The sequence below is a fragment of the Dendropsophus ebraccatus genome, chromosome 12 (genome assembly GCF_027789765.1).
Source record: "Dendropsophus ebraccatus isolate aDenEbr1 chromosome 12, aDenEbr1.pat, whole genome shotgun sequence".
Lineage (NCBI taxonomy): Eukaryota > Metazoa > Chordata > Amphibia > Anura > Hylidae > Dendropsophus > Dendropsophus ebraccatus.
The window spans coordinates 9567486-9587217 of record NC_091465.1 but is presented as its reverse complement, the minus strand read 5'-3'; the positions used below and the strand labels follow the sequence as shown (position 1 = coordinate 9587217).

Genomic DNA, 19732 nt, shown 5'->3' with positions numbered 1-19732 from the left:
AAGAAATTTATCTTAAAGGATTACTGCTCTTACAAAATGGTCTCCCCCAGGCATCTCCATTAGTATCAAGGCAAACAGGACAGTACATGGGCTGATGGTGGAGGAAGGGTAACGCTACAATGGGGGTGGGGGGTTTAACAGTAATGATACATCAGCTCGGATCTGTCCTCCCTAATATCAGCGTCCTGTATGAGAAGGGTCATCCAGGCATCAGTCTTCTATGAGGGCACTCATCATCCAAGAGCAGTACATACAGTCTCCGAAGCTACAAACTTAGTGAACGTTTTGGTAAAAAAGAAGAAAAAAAGTGAAATGTAAATTAACAATATTTATATTCTGATTGACATGTCTGAATACAGGTCTCAAAGAAAAAAAAAAAAATAAAAAAAAAAAAGGCTCAAAAAAAACAAAACCCAAGTAACCAAGTCTCCACTCTGCGATTCCTTCCAGATCTTGTCGGTGTTAATGCAAAAAAAAAAAAAAAAAAAAAAAAGCCTAAAACAAAATGACTTCAATGCAGACTTTATTCTCTATTTGAAACCGAGTGATCAAGGGAAATATAAAGGTTGAAGGGTGTTGATGGGGGGGGGGGGGGGTGTAGGAGGTCAGGACCCTATGACATAATATAGATGGCACCAAGCTCTACACAGTACAACTTCTGAACCTGAATCTGATATCTATAGGGCAAGTGGACTCGAAATTTTCCTTTATAAAAAAAAAACAAAAAAAACAAAACTAAAATGACTTCTTGGTAACACTTTGCACCTACATTTTGGTTTGCGGAAACAGAGGGGGTGGGGGTCAGATTCACACTGGCTGTGTAACAGGTAACACACTCTGAACTTAACCAAAAGAAAACCGCAAAGACGGAAATAAGAAGATGGTGACCTGCTCATTTTATTGGGGATTAGGAAGGCGATCAATGTCTGAAGGCCTGTCCAGGCACTCTCCCATCTGGTCCGACACTGGAAGTCCCAGCAACCATTTTGCACTGGTCCCAGTAACCTGTGCACGTAAGTCGCTGGGCATCAGACGCCTATATCAAATACAGATGAGAGCATGCCTGAACCATCGCTATAATAACCAGACATTTCTAAAGCCACTTGGCATAGGAAGCCCCACCAATAGGGGTCAAGGGCAGCAGGGAGAGAGAAATATTTGGTCCCAGACTAGGCTGCCATCTAAGGCTGAAACATTTGGAAGAGCAGAAAAGATATTTCAACCATAATACAAGATGTAGCCTGCAAATACTCATCCCGACTAACCCCACGGAAATCTAAACTACACTGAAGGTTACATGCCAGTCCCGTCTAGCCAGTGGATAGGCTTGGCACGGACTGATATCTTGGGACTCTTGACAGCACTGACGGCTGTATTTACGCATTGAAGTGATCCACGGCCGTTTCCTTCTGCAAAACAGGGGAACTGTTCAACACAGCTGGAAATGCAATGGGAGGAGGTCTAGAAACAATGGATAGACTCAGATTAGATACAAGCTGTGTGAATGGAACAGATAAGAGCTTCCTAACTCTACATTACAGGCCTCTCAGTGTCATCCATCGCTCGTTGCATCTAGGACTTAGCTATAGAAAGAAAAAAAAAAGGGGGAAAGGGCTATAGAAGTTTTCCAGTCATTTGCGCAGTTGTCACCTTCTTTAAAACTAGACATGCGCATGTCACCTTGAATCGAGCGACAAGTGGACAGATCGGGATGGGATTTTCCATTAAATGGCTTCGGTGCCATTTTTCACAGAAGATACGCTGTCGCTGGTTGTGCTCACAGGGGAACTTCTTTGAGTTGCACTTTCGCTGTGCGGTTCGTCCTCTCGTCCGGCTTCTCCAACCAGACATGCAAATTTGCGATCCCCGAAGAGAAGGCTGAGTCTCGCTTCAAAGAAAGACTGGAGTTCAATGATTGACTGGACCACGGCTTTATCCTACAGGGAGGAAGCAAGATGTACATGTAGGTGTTGTCCTTTGTCAGGTTCGCCCCTGAGCATGCTAGGGTCTGCTCGCATAGCATTTGGATACTGGTGGCTGACAAAGTTGGATGCAGCCCTAAGCATGCTTGGGTTCTATTCATCTACACTGTAAAAGGGGTACTCCAGCATAAAAAAAATATATAAAATAAAAATATTTAACTGGTGCCAGAGATTTGTAATTTACTTCTATTTAAAAAAAAAAAAAAAAAAAAAAAAAAAAAATCTCCAGTCTTCCAGTACTTAGCTGCTGTATGTCCTGTACAAGTGGTGTATTCTTTCCAGTCTGACACGGTGCTCTCTGCTGCCATCTCTGTCCATGTCAGGAACTGTCCAGAGCAGGAGAGGTTTTCTATGAGGATTTGCTGCTGCTCTGGACAGTTCCTGACATGGACAGAGATGGCAGCAGAGAGCACTGTGTCAGACTGGAAAGAATACACCACTTCCTACAGGACATACAGCAGCTGTACTGGAAGAGTTTTTAAACACAAGTAAATTACAAATCTCTGGGTTGTTTTTAAAGATTTTTTTTCCACTGGAGTACCCCTTTAAGCAGTTGCTATGATCAGCCACCGGTACCCATTAAATTAGTAGCAATAAACTGGTTAGAACTTAAGATATTACCTCCGCAAACTTGCTGACATTTCTAAACATCATCCAGACGTCGCGCACAAAGTCATCAGGACTTGCATAATAAGGTGTCAGCTTCTGTTGTAGCTTAGCTCGGATAAGTGTCAAGTCGATCATCGGTTCTCCATCCTGTTATAAAGTTATAAATCAGAGAGCACATCAAGACAAAGCCCATAAACAAACCCCATCTCCTATGTACATTAGTGTTAAAACAATAGGAAATAAGTAATGTTCAGTAGAAAAAAAAAATAAATAAATGATAGGACGCCCAACGAGGCCTTCACCCTAAGCAAAGTAAACAGGTTCTATAAAACGGACACTTACCGCACTGACAGATAGTCTGTGGAAGGGCCGGCAAGGCTCATGGCAAAGCAGCTCCAGCAACACACGCTCACATTTCTAGAAGAAGGACAGATGTAATCTATACGACTCAAGGCCGGAATGTGTCTCAGGAATATAAAGCAGGGGTCAAAGTGAAGCAATACTAGAGAAAACTAGTTCTAGAAGCAGAACTTGCTAAGAAAACACAAGTAAAGGAAGTTTGCAGCTGAAATTATGTTCCGTACCTTCTGGTCAATTGTTGAAAGACTGGTGGCATTAGCATCGGCATCACCCTGATCGCCCTTGGGCATCTCCTGGCATAGAATACACTTCCAGTCTCCACTTAAAAAGAAGAGTGGGTGTCAATAGTAGCAACAAAGCCGAAAGGCAATGATTCACAACGTTACTACCACACCAGTTTGAGTTTCCCGACCCTTATGTTATAACACAGCAAATCCTAGCTATACAGGTGACTTGCTACCAGTCACCCAACATAACATCAGTTGGTACAATACCAGTGTGGCTCAAAGTCCCAGCAGAAACTTTAGCAGCCCTGACCCTTTTCACAGCCAGGAGAGACCTCCATGCACAGCCACCGCTCTATACACTCTGTGCCTCCACTTATGAGACCTGTGATCAGTGGCCTCCAGTACCTGGGCTGAATTGGCCAGACAGAAAAACCTGGACTGGCCAGAAAGGGAATGACAGGCCCCACTACCAACCTGCCTGTCATTCCATAAAAATCCAGGCTATGGGTTTTAACTTTCCTGGATTCCTCCATATCTCACCCAGCTTTCCCTGGATGAGGTATGGACTTTCTCGAACCTAGTATTCACATATGACAGGTACCTCGGGGAGATATAGCGATTCCAAACAATCCCTGTCACTTTCTCACAAAATAAAAAAAATTAAATAAAAATTATATATGTGTATGTGTGTATCTATACATATATATGTGTGTTTTATCATGTCCCCCCATTTTTCTTCTTTCCCCCAGACTATACAGATTCACATCCTTAAGTCTTTCCCGATATGGTTTATGCCTCACACCCTCCACCATTTTTGTAGCAGTTTTTGGACCTGTTCTATTTTATCTATGTCCTTTTTTAGGTGAGGTCTCCAAGTGCATTATGTTCCATTTGGAAACACTGAACTGCAGTTTCCATTGTTTGGACCATTTATCTAGCAAAGCTAAATCATTTTCCATATTACTGGCACCTCCAGGAATATCAACCGTATTGCAGACTTGTGTCATAAGCAGATAAACAAACCTTCTCCTATGTCACTATCCTTACCCACCAACCCTTCTCCTATGTCACTATCCTTACCCACCAAACCTTCTCCTATGTCACTATCCTTACCTACCAACCCTTCTCCCGTGTCACTATCCTTACCCACCAACCCTTCCCCTGTGTCACTATCCTTACCCACCAACCCTTCCCCTATGTCACTATCCTTACCTACCAACCCTTCTCCTATGTCACTATCCTTACCTACCAACCCTTCTCCTATGTCACTATCCTTACCTACCAACCCTTCTCCTATGTCACTATCCTTACCTACCAACCCTTCTCCTATGTCACTATCCTTACCTACCAACCCTTCTATGTCACTAACCTTACCTACCAAACCCAGAACAGACCCTTGTGGCCACCACGAAAAAGTTGACTATATCTCTTCCTTAGGTAGACTCTGCTACTTATGAACCAAACAAAAATAAACCCAAAAAACTAAATGTTGAGTTCTTAAATACCTTATAGTTTCTGTAATGGCTGGCATATGGCAGTCACGGTGGATGGTGATTTTACACTGGCTGCATGCGAGCATCGGCCCTTCCTTTTGGCACACCTTGCAGCGGGCGCCGACCACGGCATCGGGAACTAAATCGGCACCAGAAACATCAATGGTAGAGCTTGCTGGGCGAACTGCAGACGGCGCACCTTCTGGCAAACCGTCTGGGCGCATATAAGGTTTTTCCTCACCGGGAATAGTGATGCCTGTTTCCATGGCTTCCTCCTAAAATGTAATAAGATTTAATGGTAAAGATTAATGGCTAAAACTGAGCCTGTCCAAGGCATTGCACAATACTGTAGAAACCATCCTTAGCAAAGTTTATTAGGGGTTCATAATTTTGGATATTCACTCTACATTACAGAGGAATGAATCACAAAGTAGGTGTTTGCCACTTAAAGGGGTACTCCAGCAAAATGTTTATTTCTTTTTAAAGCAATTGTGTCAGAAAGTAAAATAGATATGTAATTTACTTCTATTTAAAAATCTCCAGTCTTCCAGTACTTATCAGCTGCTGTATGTCCTGCAGGAAGTGGTTTATTCTCTCCAGTCTGAAACAGTTCTCTCTGCTGCCACCTCTGTTCATATCAGGAACTGTCCAGAACAGGAGAGGTTTTCTATAGGGATTTGTTACTGCTCAGGACAGTTCCTGACATGGACAGAGGTGGCAGCAGAGAGCACTGTGTCAGACTGGAGAGAATACACCACTTCCTGCAGGACATACAGCAGCTGATAAGTACTGGAAGACTGGAGATTTTTAAATAGAATTACAAATCAATATAGCTTTTTGATAAGCTGATTTAAAAGAACATTTTTGCCGGAGATCCCCTTTAATAGGACAGGAGAACTTGCGCTTAATGCTTACATCACCTGGGCAGAAAAAACTAAATATGTACAAGACCCTGAGGAGCGGCCACAATCGGGTCCAACAGTGCACCAATCCCATAGGAGTGCACTTGGGTACACGAAGTTTCTGAAGTTTCTGAAGACAAATGCAAAAATAGTTTTGCTTATAAGAACTTACCTTTACTACCGGTTCTCCGCCATTTCCCCTCTCAATCACAATTAGATTATAATCTTCGTTGGTGTTCCCGGGAAACACCTTGAAGACTGGCGGCTGATTGTCGGGATTAAGATCCACGTCCAGACGTTCTAGACTCACACGAGGAACCTTCTTTAACAGCTCATTTACATCGCCACCTTCTGAACTCCGCCCCCTGGAGAGAAACTGAACATGATGAGAAAGAAGAAAAGGAAAAGGAAATAAATACAAAAAAAAACATCCGGAAAGCGGACACTTCCGTACCTTTTTTGTCCACCCATATAGTCTAATCCAGATGATTCACCCTCTGAACGGAGAGGGAAAAAAAAAAAAAAAAAAGTTTGTTAAAAACTAAACACAGAATACATCTAAAAGTAGTCTATCATTTTTAGGAGATACATACCTCCATCATAGTCATCCATGGCCTGTAAAGGAAAGAGATAAGAGTTAGCTTCTCTGTAAGAAGAGACCTGTCGTTACAGACCATGATCTGACTACCATGCTGCATAAAGCCCCCAGGGCGAGAAGCAACAGGTCTCGCTCTATTCTGCACCATCGGGTTAAAATTGGTAAGTGGCGTCAGTACCTGAGATGTAGAGTTCATGGACTGAGTTGCAGTCGACGACACAACCCCGGTTTTGTCAGACACAATTTTACCTAGGGAAAAAAAAAATCAATAAATAAGTCAAACAGTTTTACCATATTAAATAGGCCAATAGATAGACCTTACATAGCGGGTAGTAAGTGGAGATTTACCGAGACATTTGCCTGTATTATGAGAGGTTACTTGGCCTCATCACATGTCTGACACTGTTCAGCGCAGTAGACAGTGAGGCCAGGACTAGTAGTCACAAAACATATGCTAAAAAGGTGGCTATATGATGGCTGTCTGAATTGCTCCTTAAAAAATCGCAATCTATAGCTATTAAACTTACTGTATTATACATTGTGTACCCCCTTATAAAAAAAAACAAAAAAAAAAAACTTTGATTAAGACCTTGACATTCATGGAAACATTCATTTGCTCCCTGACCACATCCGACACCAGTACTATGCTCAAATGTAAAGAATGATATGTGGAAAACAAAGGCTCTTAAAACGCACAACATTCGTAAAACCTGAGGTTAAAATTGTAGCTATGGAAGAAATCACCAAAGTCTATCTCACTGCCTGTGTCCAAGTAGCCACTAACCAGCAGATGCTATAAATAAGGGGAGGATGGCACCAAGAAGGGGTGAGGGAACACCCAAGAGAGGATATTCAGTAAAAGCTACAACACACAACTCAACTACAAACAACCCGATGGTAGGACTGTACAATAGAGAAGCCATCCTCTGTAGGCACTATAATATATAACCATACAAAGGCTAAGATTGGGTGCGGGTAAAACATATTGAGCTCCTCACCGAAGAACTCTGCATGCTTTGTCCAGGTATCGGCATCCCACTGGAATCTCATGTCTCCTAATGGCTCCACAGGGTCCACAACGACCTTCAGTGCACGGTGCAGCTGGAAATAGATCTAGAGGGGGAGTAAAATAAGGATGGTTAATTTAAGAACTGAAACCATCAGAAGGGTAGGTTCATTGAAGGAAAGCAACTATACCAGTTTCTTTGAGAGCAGCAGAGCGGTATTATTATCACTTTCCAATGCCCAGGTGGCAAAGCGGAGAATATGCTCTTGGTGCTTCTGAAGTTTGTTCATATTCCAGTGTTGTTTCTCCAATTTATCCTGATGGGCTTCTGTCACTTTCTATGTAGGCAAGATGATAAGTTCAGAACTTCCATAAAAATGTGTGAATATCCAGCACTGCTTATGACTGCACCCATCCTCACTTTATAAACATGCTCCATTTATCCCCTATGTGGGCTCAGATACACACAATTAGCACTTTATAAGTGAACCCACCTGCATATCATTTACAAGTAACTTGCCACGCTTGTTGAGTTCCTTCATAATCTGCAGGATGGCCATCTTCACGTCTACTTGAAGTTTCTTCTGTACATCGATTACTTGACGAATTCTGTACAATAAAGTAGCAGAAAGGTTTATATATTGTCATCTTCAAAAAAAAAAAAAAAAAAAGGTACCTAATCAAGAGCAACAGTATAACAGGTACTGCAGATGTTAGGGAGTGGGTGCAAGGGAACATGAGGCACCACAGATCTTTCATATATTGCATTTTTTCGACCAGAGATGAGGAACCTTTGGCCCACCAGCTGTTGCAAAACTACAATTCTCATCATGCCTGGACAGCTGAAGCTTTAGCTATCCAGGCATGGCGGGAATGGTGGTTTAGCAGCTGGAGGGCAGAAGGTTCCCCATCACTGATTAAGACATGAGACTAAAAGCATCACTTACGAAGAATGAACGTCCTTTGTGGACTTTTGCAGGACGACATGTTTCTCTCCTAGTCTCTTCACTAGGGCAGACAGAATTTTTCGCTGGTTTTTGACAGCATCTTCCAAAAATTGATACCTAAAAGGATAGACAGGAGAACACAGTTATAAGGTTATGATTCTAAACTACTGGGTCAAGTTACAAAACCTGGAGCGTTTACGTACTGATGATCCTTGTGTCCCTGCAGCTGGCAGTCACGGCAGGTCAGTGTGTCACAGGTATCACAGAAGAGCATGAGAGGCTCCTGCTTATGGACTGGGCAGAATACTGTATGTTCAGATTCAGTTTTAGAGCCACCTGAATATAGAGACAGAAAAAATAAATAGGTCAAACCAATTACACTCACCCCAAAAATTTATCTGTGCAGGCATGATGGGAACTGTGGTTTTGCAACAGCTGGAGGGCAGCAGATTCCCCATCTCCGCACTAGCCAAATGCCTTACAGATTATGGACCATTCATAGAAATGAAGGGGGTAGTCACATGTCATGGTCCTACTGAAATCATACTGTGGTTTAGCAAACATGCCACACCACCACTATGAGAATATACTCCTGTGCAGGAAGACAGTCTAGTAGACACTGCTCTATGAATCACTCACTTGTGACTTTGACAGTATGATCTTTCGTGTATTTGACGCGCTGATGAGCCTCAACGCAGGTTTCACAAAGCCACTCTGTGCACTCCATGCAGTAACTATTAGCAATGGCGTTGTCCTCACAGCTGGTGCATCTCTGTAGGAAACAAAACATTTTATTAACACTTTAAAACGCTGGCCCAGTTTTATCACATCAGCGACTTACTTGGCCTCTAAATACCTGAACATCTCTAGCAAAGTTATACATGGCAGGAGAGCTGGTAACGGGTATTTAGAGGCTGAATTGAAAATGCAACTAATTCAGATACTACTACTACTGTGCAAAGTGCTCCATATAACTGTATGTGCCCTTTAAAGGTGCACCACTTTTTAATGAGGAGGGTGTCACAAAAAAAAAAAAAAACTGGACAAGTCAGACACGTCAAAACTTTTCATCGGTCGGGATCTGAGTGTTCAGACCCATACTGACCGTGATAATGAGCTGGGAGAAGCCACACTCAGAACGTCCTCATCCACCTCTGTGTCACGTTACAAGACAGCTTCATGATGAAAAAGTGGTTAGAGGACTAACCACACATTTTACTGGTCAGCCAGAGTTTGACCACTCAGACCCTGGCTGTTTTTTGTTTTTTGTTTTTTTTTACAGTGACAGTGCCTCTTCAAGAGATTTTATTGGTGGATCTGACCATTTTCTTAAAAAAAAAAAATTGGTTTTGCTGGCCATAAATCACGTGTCCTACCTTATTAACCCTTAGACGACCCTGGACGTAGGGTTACGTCATGGAAGTCTGTCCCCAGACGACCCATGACGTAACCTTACGTCCTGGGTGTTTCTCCCGCTATGAAGCGTGCTCCGGAGCGGAGCGCGCTTCATAGCAGGTGGGGGCCGGCTGCAATCAGCAGCCGGGACCTCACCGGCAATGACACGCTGCAGCGATCGCGCTGCCGCGTGTCATTAACCCCTTAAACGCCGCGATCACGGCGTTTAAGTGTAAGTGACAGGGGGAGTCCCTGGTAAACGGACTGCCGGAGGTCTCTCACCTGCCTCCGTGCGGTCCGATCAGCTACACTGAGCCTGCACAGGCAGGCTCAATGAGCAGATCGCCGATAACACTGATCAATGCTATGCCTATGGCATAGCATTCATCAGTGTAGAAATCTAAGTATTGTATGTACAAGTCCCCCAAAGGGACTTCAAAAGTGTAAAAAAAAAAAAAAAGTTCAAAACACTAACACACTACCCCAAAGCCCCTCCCCCAATAAAAGTCTAAATCACCCCCCTTTCCCATTATATAAATAACATAAAAATGAATAAATAGATAAACATATAATATACCGTAGCGTGCGGAATTGTCCGATCTATTAAAATATAACAAGCGTCATTGTGACCGGTAAACGGCGTACACGAAAAGAGGGGAAAAAGTGCGCAGATTACCGATTTTATGTTACATTATATATTAAAAAAAAAAAATCAATAAAAAGTGATCAAAACGTCCGATCTTCACAAATATGGTATTAATAAAAACTAGAGATCATGGCGGAAAAAATGACACCACATACAGCCCCGTAGGTGAAAAAATAAAACCGTTATAAGCGTCACAATAAGCCCATTTTATTAATATTTAATTGGCAAAAAAAAGGATTTCATAAAAAAAAAATATATATAACATTAGAGAATCTGTGTAACCTGCATATGGTTGTGTTCGGACTGACCTATAGAATAATAGTGTCATGTCGCTGTTACCATATAGTGCATTACGTAGACACAGGAACCCCCCAAACATTACCATATTGCATTCTTTTTTACGATTTCACCTATTTATATCTTCATAAATAATATATTTGGAATTCCATCGTACATGTTATGGTAAAATGAATGACGCCATTACACAGTACAACTATTCCTGTAAAAAACAAGCACTTACATGGCTTGTAGATAGAAAACAGAGTGCTAGAGCTCTTAGAAGGGGAGGAGGGAAAAACGAAAACACTAAGATCAAAATTTGCGCGGTCCACTGGGTAATTTTGGGCCTGGTCCTCAAAGGGTTAAACTGAGGTCAGAGCTCAAAAGCTCTCTCCAAGGGACTTTGCTGAAAAGTAGTGACATGTCACTTTTTACTGTGGTTTGGTGCCGAGGCTCCCATTGAAGTCAATGGAAGCTTTAGGGGCTGCCAGCATGTGCTGCCTGCAGATGTGGTTCTCAGCCTCAGGGGCTAGCCCTTTTATTTTTCAACTCCATGGGTGTAACTTATCTTTCAGACATTACTAATTTGTTATTACACACAAAAGTATTAATCTGACTGGTAACATTTTATTCCACTGCTAACTACAAGCCGGGGCTAATAAGTACAGTGATGTGGCTCAGTCGGGCGACAAGTTCATGCAGGCCAGCTCCCAGAAGCCGACCACACGTCAGCCGCCTGAGAACACCCAGCACTGCATTCGGCTCCCATGATTCAGCCGAGGTCCGTACCCCTGCGCAGCTCATCATTGCCACCGCTGTACCACCCTGGTTATTTCCTATTGCTGCTGCCTGACTATACAAACCGACCCCCTAAAGATCGGATAAGTGTGGTAATATGGTCAATCCACACTTCTCATAATTGTATATTTTTTCATAATTTCTTTGTATTAAAGCAGGGAATGGGAAGCTTCTGCCATTTTCACCATGCCTGGACAGCTAAAGCAAAGCTTTGGCTATCCAGGAACTATGGGAATTGTAGTTTTGCAACAGCTGCAGGGCAGAAGCTTCCCCATCACTGTATTACTGCATAACACTCATGAGGAATATTGCTCTGGTATATAACTGGGTATTTATCAATTCTCTTTCTTACCTGAATGGTTCCAGCTGCTTGATCTACAGCAGAATCCTCCCTAAGAAAATAGTTCTCCACAATCTCCTTCTGGTAGCACTGATTCTTGCACACTGGACAAGGGACCATAGCTGGAAACGAACAAGAGGTTGAGACACACACATTAGTAACAATCTCAGGAGACAAATCCACATATCACTTGTAAATAAAGCACTGGCTATGGGACTACATCTTATAGGCAGGCATCACAAATGCACACGCCTCTATGGTCAACGTAAAATGGTGAGAAATAGAGAGAACTGCAAGGACTTTAAAGGTATTAGAGACCTGCGAGACTTTTGCAGCAGAAAGTGTGAAGTACATTGAATTATAATGGGGGGGGGTTAGTCAAATTCTATAATAAATCCACAAAAGGGAAAACGGGCATAGTCAGCCACGTTCCCCTCGATTTACATAGGGCGGGTGGAGGAGACAAATCCCCATTGATTCTAATGCACATGATAATTCACAGTAGGAAATATGCTGTGTATCTATCCTGTGTGAACAAAATGGGGGTTATCCAGAATTTAAAAAAAAAAACAAAAAACAAAAAACACACACACATCACCCCCCTAAGTAACTGGAGCTGAACTGCAATGGCGCCATCTAGAGTTGAGCAAACTTGGAGCATGCTTGAGGTTGTGCGAACCAGAGCGTGCAGCATTTCATTAGCGGTGGTTGGTGGAGTTGGATACAACTATGGCCACAGGCTGTATCCATGTTTTCCAGGGATCCTAAGGGATGTGTCTAACTCCACCAGCCACTGCTAATCAAATGCCGCACGCTCTGGTCTGAACACACTCAAGCATGTGTGCTCAACTCTAGTGCTAGCTTTTGGAAGCAGCAAATTCTAATCCTGGATAACCCCTTTAAAGTCTATCATTTGGACAAACTTCTGACATGTCAGCAGTCTGTATCGGCGGGGGTCTGGGTGCAGAGACCCCCACAATCTCAGAAGCTCCCAGTTGAAGGCACTGCTCCCCATAATGCCTATAATGAGCCATATACACAATTATAATGGAAGTCTAAGAGACTTGTCAGTTCGGTATACAGGAAGTTCCATAGACGTTCACTGTAGCCGTATACTGCTAGTTATAGCAGTCTAGAGTGGAGATGACGGGACACAGCCCGGCTGTCCATCAATCTGGCAATCGGCGGGGGTCTCAGCAGCTGGACACCCACCAATACAGAATGGTCAGAGGTTTGTCCGTATGATAGGTACTGTGAAGTGTTGCTAGTCACGTAATGGTGACTGGAGTTTAAACAAACTTGGTATCAAGCAATAATACAAGTGAATGTAAAACTTTGCAATATAATCTCAGAGGCAAATGTCTCCCTTATTGGGCTCCTTACACTCAGGCTATATACTATCTTTTATTGTATACAGGAGAGGAACAGCTCATGAGGGATCAGATTACATGATGGCGTCAATACAAGTCTATAGAGAAGGAAGAGGAAATAACAGGAGAGAAGACAGACTGCACAAGCAGAGTACTCATCATCTCTCAGCGTTTGACTCAAAGCTTATAATGCTCAGGACTCATCCACCATGTTGCAGCTTCTTAAAGGGGTTATCAAGGATTAGGGGGAAAGAAACAGCACCTCCCCTGTCCTCAGGTTGTGTGTGGTATTACAAATAAGCTCCATTCACTTCAAATGGAAGAGACACTGACAACTGAGGCTTATGGCCACTGCACAAAATGTCTGTAGATGTAAATGGAGTAAAATCATACCACTGACTACATATGACTAGGTAAATATATTCTAGTCCACTGCTGACTACAAGCCGGGGCTACCAAGTACAGTGATGTGGCTCAGTCGGGCGACAAGTCCATGCAGGCCAGCTCCCAGCAGCCGACCACACGTCAGCCGCCTGAGAACGTCCAGCACTGCATTCGGCCCCCATGATTCAGCCGAGGTCCGTACCCCTGCGCAGCTCATCATTGCCACCGCTGTACCACCCTGGTTATTTCCTATTGCTGCTGCCTGACTATACAGACCTCCCCCTAAAGATCTGAGAAGTGGGGGCCACATGGCTAAGGCATTGCGGAAATTGCAGATCTTCTCTTAATGCATCTAACCTATATCGCTATAGCACATACAGAAGAGGATCCTGCTCCCCTACATCTATAGCGCACACACACAGGAGGATCCTGCTCCCCTATATCTATAGTGCACACACAGGAGGATCCTGCTCCCCTATATCTATAGTGCACACACAGGAGGATCCTGCTCCCCTATATCTATAGCGCACACACAGAAGAGAGGACCCTGCCCCCCTATATCTATAGCACACACACAGGAGGATCCTGCTCCCCTATATCTATAGCGCACACACAGAAGAGAGGACCCTGCCCCCCTATATCTATAGCGCACACAGGAGGATCCTGCTCCCCTATATCTATAGCACATACAGAAGGAGGATCCTGCTCCCCTATATCTATAGTGCACACACACAGGAGGATCCTGCTCCCCTATATCTATAGCGCACACACACAGAAGAGAGGACCCTGCCCCCCTATATCTATAGCACACACACAGGAGGATCCTGCTCCCCTATATCTATAGCGCACACACACAGGAGGATCCTGCTCCCCTATATCTATAGCGCACACACACAGAAGAGAGGACCCTGCCCCCCTATATCTATAGCACACACACAGGAGGATCCTGCTCCCCTATATCTATAGCGCACACACAGAAGAGAGGACCCTGCCCCCCCATATCTATAGCGCACACAGGAGGATCCTGCTCCCCTATATCTATAGCACACACACAGGAGGACCCTGCTCCCCTATATCCATATCGCACACAGACAGGAGGATCCTGCTCCCCTACATCTATAGCGCACACACACAGGAGGATCCTGCTCCCCCATATCTATAGCGCACACACACAGGAGGATCCTGCTCCCCTATATCTATAGCGCACACACACAAGAGAGGATCCTGCTCCCCGATATCTAAAGCGCACACACACAGGAGGATCCTGCTCCCCTATATCTATAGCGCACCACACACAGGAGGATCCTGCTCCCCTATATCTATAGCGCACCACACACAGGAGGATCCTGCTCCCCTATATCTGTAACACCCCAGGAGGTGGCAGCAGCATGGAGGACAATCTCTGTACAATAACTGTAGTCTTTGTTCCTGGCTCTCTCCGGTAACTCCCCCTCACATCACTATAGAGTTGCATTGGCAGCATGTAATCTGATCCATCAGAGATCTTTTAGTCCCCTAATAAAAGGAGCCGAGTAACTTTTTAGTGAATAAGTTAAATATGGGTGAAGGAAAGCAAGCTGAGAGGACATTCTTCGGATACGAGATTACAAGGCTGCCAACATTCACTGTGATGATTTATGCACAGTCTGTTACAACCACAGGGACCATTTAAGTAAATGGAAAGTTGATGTTTTATTACATACATTTTTATGGACAATTGAACTCATTTTAACTACATCCTAAGCAAGTAGACCCTCTCCGCTATATCCACAAGCCCTAGCAGGGTATACAGACAAGGGCAGACTTCATAGGACGACCACCTACTACTACAGGAAAGCCTATAACCCATGGAAGGGGCCACGTTGCAGCGGCAGCAGACTGCAGGACAGTCATTGATCATATTGGTTTGCAGAATAGATAGCAAAAAAAACATCTCAGCAGTATATGAGGCTGAACGGCCACTTCTGTTGGTGCTGTATACACTGATATATACTCACTGCTACATCTATATACCTAGTGCAGGGCAGATCAGCTGCCGCCCCCCCCCCAGGTATGCACATGTGCCCTGTGGTCCTCAGCACTGCAGACTGGGCAGATAACGGTGGGGGCAGGGAGCTCTAAGCACTTCCTCTCACCCATCCCATAGAAGAACAACATCTGGCTGATAGTGAAGAACAATAAGAGGCATTCACCTCCACCGAGAACGGAGGGAAGTACATCAGGCTGAGGGGCCTGCAACGTGTGGCTTACCAACTACAAATCCCAGCATGCCCTAAAAGCCACAGCTCACATTTACATCACAGCAAAATTCTACTCATGTACAGGTTAGAGCATGCTGGTACTTGCGGTCCCCACTTACACTTCATTCTACTAGGCCAGAGGTGTCAAACTGGAGGTCTTCCAGCTGCTGCAAAACTACAAATCCCATCATGCCTGGACAGCTAAAGCTTTGGCTGTCCAGGCATGATGAGATTTGTAGTTCTGCAACTGGAGGATCACTGGGCTGATACCATAGAGCACAGGTAGCAGATTACTGGGGCTTCTAGCACTTCGACACCCACGGCCACTAGAACAGGGGTCTCTCTACCCCCCAACAACCACTAGAACAGGGGTCTCTCTACCCCCCAACAACCACTAGAACAGGGGTCTCTACCCCCCAACAACCACTAGAACAGGGGTCTCTTTACCCCCCCCCCCAACAACCACTAGAACAGGGGTCTCTTTACCCCCCCCCCCAACAACCACTAGAACAGGGGTCTCTCTACCGCCCAACAACCACTAGAACAGGGGTCTCTCTACCGCCCAACAACCACTAGAACAGGGGTCTCTCTACTGCCCAACAACCACTAGAACAGGGGTCTCTCTACCGCCCAACAACCACTAGAACAGGGGTCTCTCTACCGCCCAACAACCACTAGAACAGGGGTCTCTCTACCGCCCAACAACCACTAGAACAGGGGTCTCTCTACCCCCCCCCCCAACAACCACTAGAACAGGGGTCTCTACCGCCCAACAACCACTAGAACAGGGGTCTCTACCGCCCAACAACCACTAGAACAGGGGTCTCTACCGCCCAACAACCACTAGAACAGGGGTCTCTTTACCCCCCCCCCCCCCCCCAACAACCACTAGAACAGGGGTCTCTCTACCCCCCCCCCCCCCCCCCCAACAACCACTAGAACAGGGGTCTCTACCGCCCAACAACCACTAGAACAGGGGTCTCTACCGCCCAACAACCACTAGAACAGGGGTCTCTTTACCCCCCCCCCCCCAACAACCACTAGAACAGAGGTCTCTCTACCCCCCCCCCCAACAACCACTAGAACAGAGGTCTCTCTACCCCCCCCCCCCCCAACAACCACTAGAACAGGGGTCTCTCTACCGCCCAACAACCACTAGAACATAGGTCTCTCTACCGCCCAACAACCACTAGAACAGGGGTCTCTTTACCCCCCCCCCCCCAACAACCACTAGAACAGGGGTCTCTACCGCCCAACAACCACTAGAACAGGGGTCTCTTTACCCCCCCCCCCCAACAACCACTAGAACAGGGGTCTCTTTACCCCCCCCCCCCAACAACCACTAGAACAGGGGTCTCTTTACCCCCCCCCCCCCCCCCAACAACCACTAACTACTTGGGACCTGTAGTTCCATTGCCAAAACAAACCAGTATATTCTGCAGTGACTACGCAGGTAGGACTGTATACAGCCCTGACAATGCAGAGCACAGTGCATGCTGGGAGTTGTAGTTTCACCCAGGACGTGCCATTTGCAAAGACTAATACTTATATGTAACCAATCAGTAACAATGTGTGATCCAGGGTCCAATGCATGCTGGGAGCCATTATCCCACCAAGATGGAGACAAATAGGTGCATGCTGGGAGTTGTAGTATCACACATTTTGGAAAGTTTAACTCCATGTAATTCAGATTCCTGCGGAGGTCAGAGCTGAACTCACAATGCAGAATGGGGTGGTAGTGGTCACTCAGACCCTGCAGACGTCTGACCATGCTGGCACTTGTAGTTCCACTTAGACACATTTAACCATTAAGAAAACATGATGCATGTCTCAGTGCATGCTGGGAGTAGTAGTACTATAATCTAAGCTTAGGTGGTATATGGTGGTATTCTTACATTGTGCTATGTACGCTGGGATCTGCAGAACTACAAGTCTCAGGACATCTCACTCAGTGCAAACAAGGCTTCTGCAGAGATCAGAGCATGCTGGGACTTGTAGTTCCCTCCACATACACATATATCCATCCTTAGCCAGTTATGTACAGGGCATGGTATAATGCATTCTGGGAGATATATCACAGAGAGATTAGGGAAGTTTATGACACTCAGGACTTTTGCAGTGATGAGAGCACGCTGGGAGTTGTAGTACTAATTTGGGTTAGTTTAGCCCAGTGCAGGGAGACTGGAGCACCCCGGGTAGTTGTAGTACTAGTTTGGGGTTAGTCTATTCAAGTGCAGACAGAGGAGCACGCTGGGAGTTGTAGTTCCACCCAGAAACATGATGCATGCTAGGAGATGTAGTACTGGGAGGTTGGGGAAGTTTGTCAGGCTCAGGACAGAGATCAGAGCATGCTGGGAGTTGTAGTTCTACTCAGACACATTAGGATATTTAATGTAAATACATACTAGTGCATGCTGGGAGTTGTAGTCCCAGAAGTTAAATGCTAGTTTATCCCAGAGCAGGCGGACTGGAGCATGTCGAGAGCTGTAGTACTAGTTTGGGGTTAGTTTGACCCAGTGCACAGATTGGAGCACGATGGGACTTGTAGTTCTACCCAGACACGTTGTGTTATTTAATGTAAGTACATGCTGCAGGGCTTTGTGCAGGCTGGGAGTTGTAGTACTAAACGTTTTAGGTTAGTTTAACCCAGTTCAGGTATATTGGAACACTCTGGGAGTTATAGTTCCACCCAGACACATGCTGGGAGATGTAGTTCTGAGAGTTTGAGTAAATTTATCACACTCAAGACAGATCAAAGCATGCTGGGACTTGTAGTCCTACCAACATTGTTTTATTTCATGTAAATACATTGATTAGTGCATGCTGGGAGTTGTAGAACTAAAAGTTTGGGGGTTAGTTTATGCCAGTGCAGACAGACTGGATTACACTGGGAGTTGTAGTTCCACCCAGACATTGTTATTTAATGTAAATACATACTAGTGCATGCTGGGAGTTGTGGTCCTAGTAGTTTGGGGTTAGTTTATACTAGTGCAGACAGACGGGGTCATGCTGGGAGTTGTAGTACTAGTTTGGGGGTTAGTTTATGCCAGTGCAGGCAGATTAGTGCATGCTGGGAGTTGTAGTTACACGGGCTCCCGGTGGCGGGCTCGGTTTGTGTCACGGTGGCGGGCTCCCGGGGGTCGGTCAGTCTCCCGGCGGGGGGCTCCCGGGGGTCGGTCGGTCAGTCCCCCGGTGGCGGGCTCGGTCAGTCTCCCGGGGGTCTCCCGGTGGCGGGCTCCCGGGGGTCGGTCAGTCTCCCGGTGGCGGGCTCGGTCAGTCTCCCGGGGGTCGGTCAGTCTCCCGGGGCTCGCTCAGTCTCCCGGTGGCGGGCTCGGTCAGTCTCCCGGTGGCGGGCTCGGTCAGTCTCCCGGTGGCGGGCTCGGTCAGTCTCCCGGGGGTCGGTCGGTCGGTCTCCCGGTGGCGGGCTCGCTCAGTCTCCCGGTGGCGGGCTCGGTCGGTCTCCCGGTGGCGGGCTCGGTCGGTCGGTCTCCCGGTGGCGGGCTCCCGGGGGTCGCTCAGGCCTGCAGGGCGGGCAGCTCTTTGTTCTGCGGGCCTCATGGGCCTGGCGCGGGATGGAGGCCGGGGGGAGGCGGCGCCGCGCTCAGGCCTCCGGCCGCACAGGGTCACCCCGGGGGACGGGCCAGCGTGTGGCGGGAAAGTCTCTTACCGGCTCCGGTGTCGGGGCTGGCCTCGGCGGGCTCGGCGCTCAGGCAACTCTTACACATGGTGTGCAGACAGGGCAGCAGCTGCGGCTCCCGCTCCGCCCTCAGCCGGCTCTTACACACCCCGCAGTTCTCCAGCAGCTCCGGTCCATCGGTGGCGGGCTCCCCGCTGCCGTTATCCCCGTTGTTGTTATTGGTGGTGGCGGTAGCGGTGACCGTGCTCCTCTTCTCGCGCGAAACGGTGGCCGACATGTTCTCCGGTCAGGGGGGCGGCGGCAGCAGGCTGTGGCGGCTTCTCTGTGTCGCGTTGACGGCGGTGGCGGTACGGTGTCTCCCCGGTGCTCCCTCTGCAGCGCTGTGGCTTATGGCGGATGGATACACACGCGGTACTCAAAGCGCGGTACAGAAACCCCCGCTCTCCAGCAGCGGCGGCGGAACAATCAATTAAAATAGTGCGTGCCCAGAAAACGCGATGACGTCAGGGAAGGGGCGGG

The 19732-nt window shown here is 46.4% G+C and overlaps 1 protein-coding gene and 2 non-coding genes across 4 annotated transcripts; all 3 read right to left on the bottom strand.

The window, feature by feature from the left end:
* Window positions 1–474: 474 nt before the first annotated feature.
* TRIM28 (tripartite motif containing 28) lies at window positions 475–19704 on the bottom strand. Of its 2 annotated transcripts, XM_069949034.1 has the most exons (18): window positions 19244–19704; window positions 11595–11704; window positions 8764–8896; window positions 8328–8460; window positions 8125–8241; window positions 7672–7786; window positions 7369–7515; window positions 7170–7284; window positions 6350–6420; window positions 6167–6188; window positions 6028–6070; window positions 5746–5938; window positions 4913–4946; window positions 4684–4810; window positions 3176–3272; window positions 2934–3008; window positions 2604–2738; window positions 475–1937 (listed from the first exon to the last, which is right to left on the bottom strand). In XM_069949034.1, exons 1-18 carry the CDS (start codon window positions 19488–19490, stop codon window positions 1725–1727), a joined length of 2127 nt encoding a protein of 708 aa, XP_069805135.1. In that variant the 5' UTR covers window positions 19491–19704; the 3' UTR covers window positions 475–1724. The 2 variants fall into 2 exon arrangements, with proteins under 2 accessions (XP_069805135.1, XP_069805134.1); XM_069949033.1 differs by having other exon boundaries at window positions 4684–4946; window positions 19244–19703.
* LOC138770216 (small nucleolar RNA SNORD94) lies at window positions 11117–11257 on the bottom strand. The gene has a single exon (XR_011359452.1). It is a non-coding gene; the product is annotated as a small nucleolar RNA SNORD94 (small nucleolar RNA).
* On the bottom strand, window positions 13422–13562 carry LOC138770165 (small nucleolar RNA SNORD94). The gene has a single exon (XR_011359417.1). It is a non-coding gene; the product is annotated as a small nucleolar RNA SNORD94 (small nucleolar RNA).
* Window positions 19705–19732: the final 28 nt, after the last annotated feature.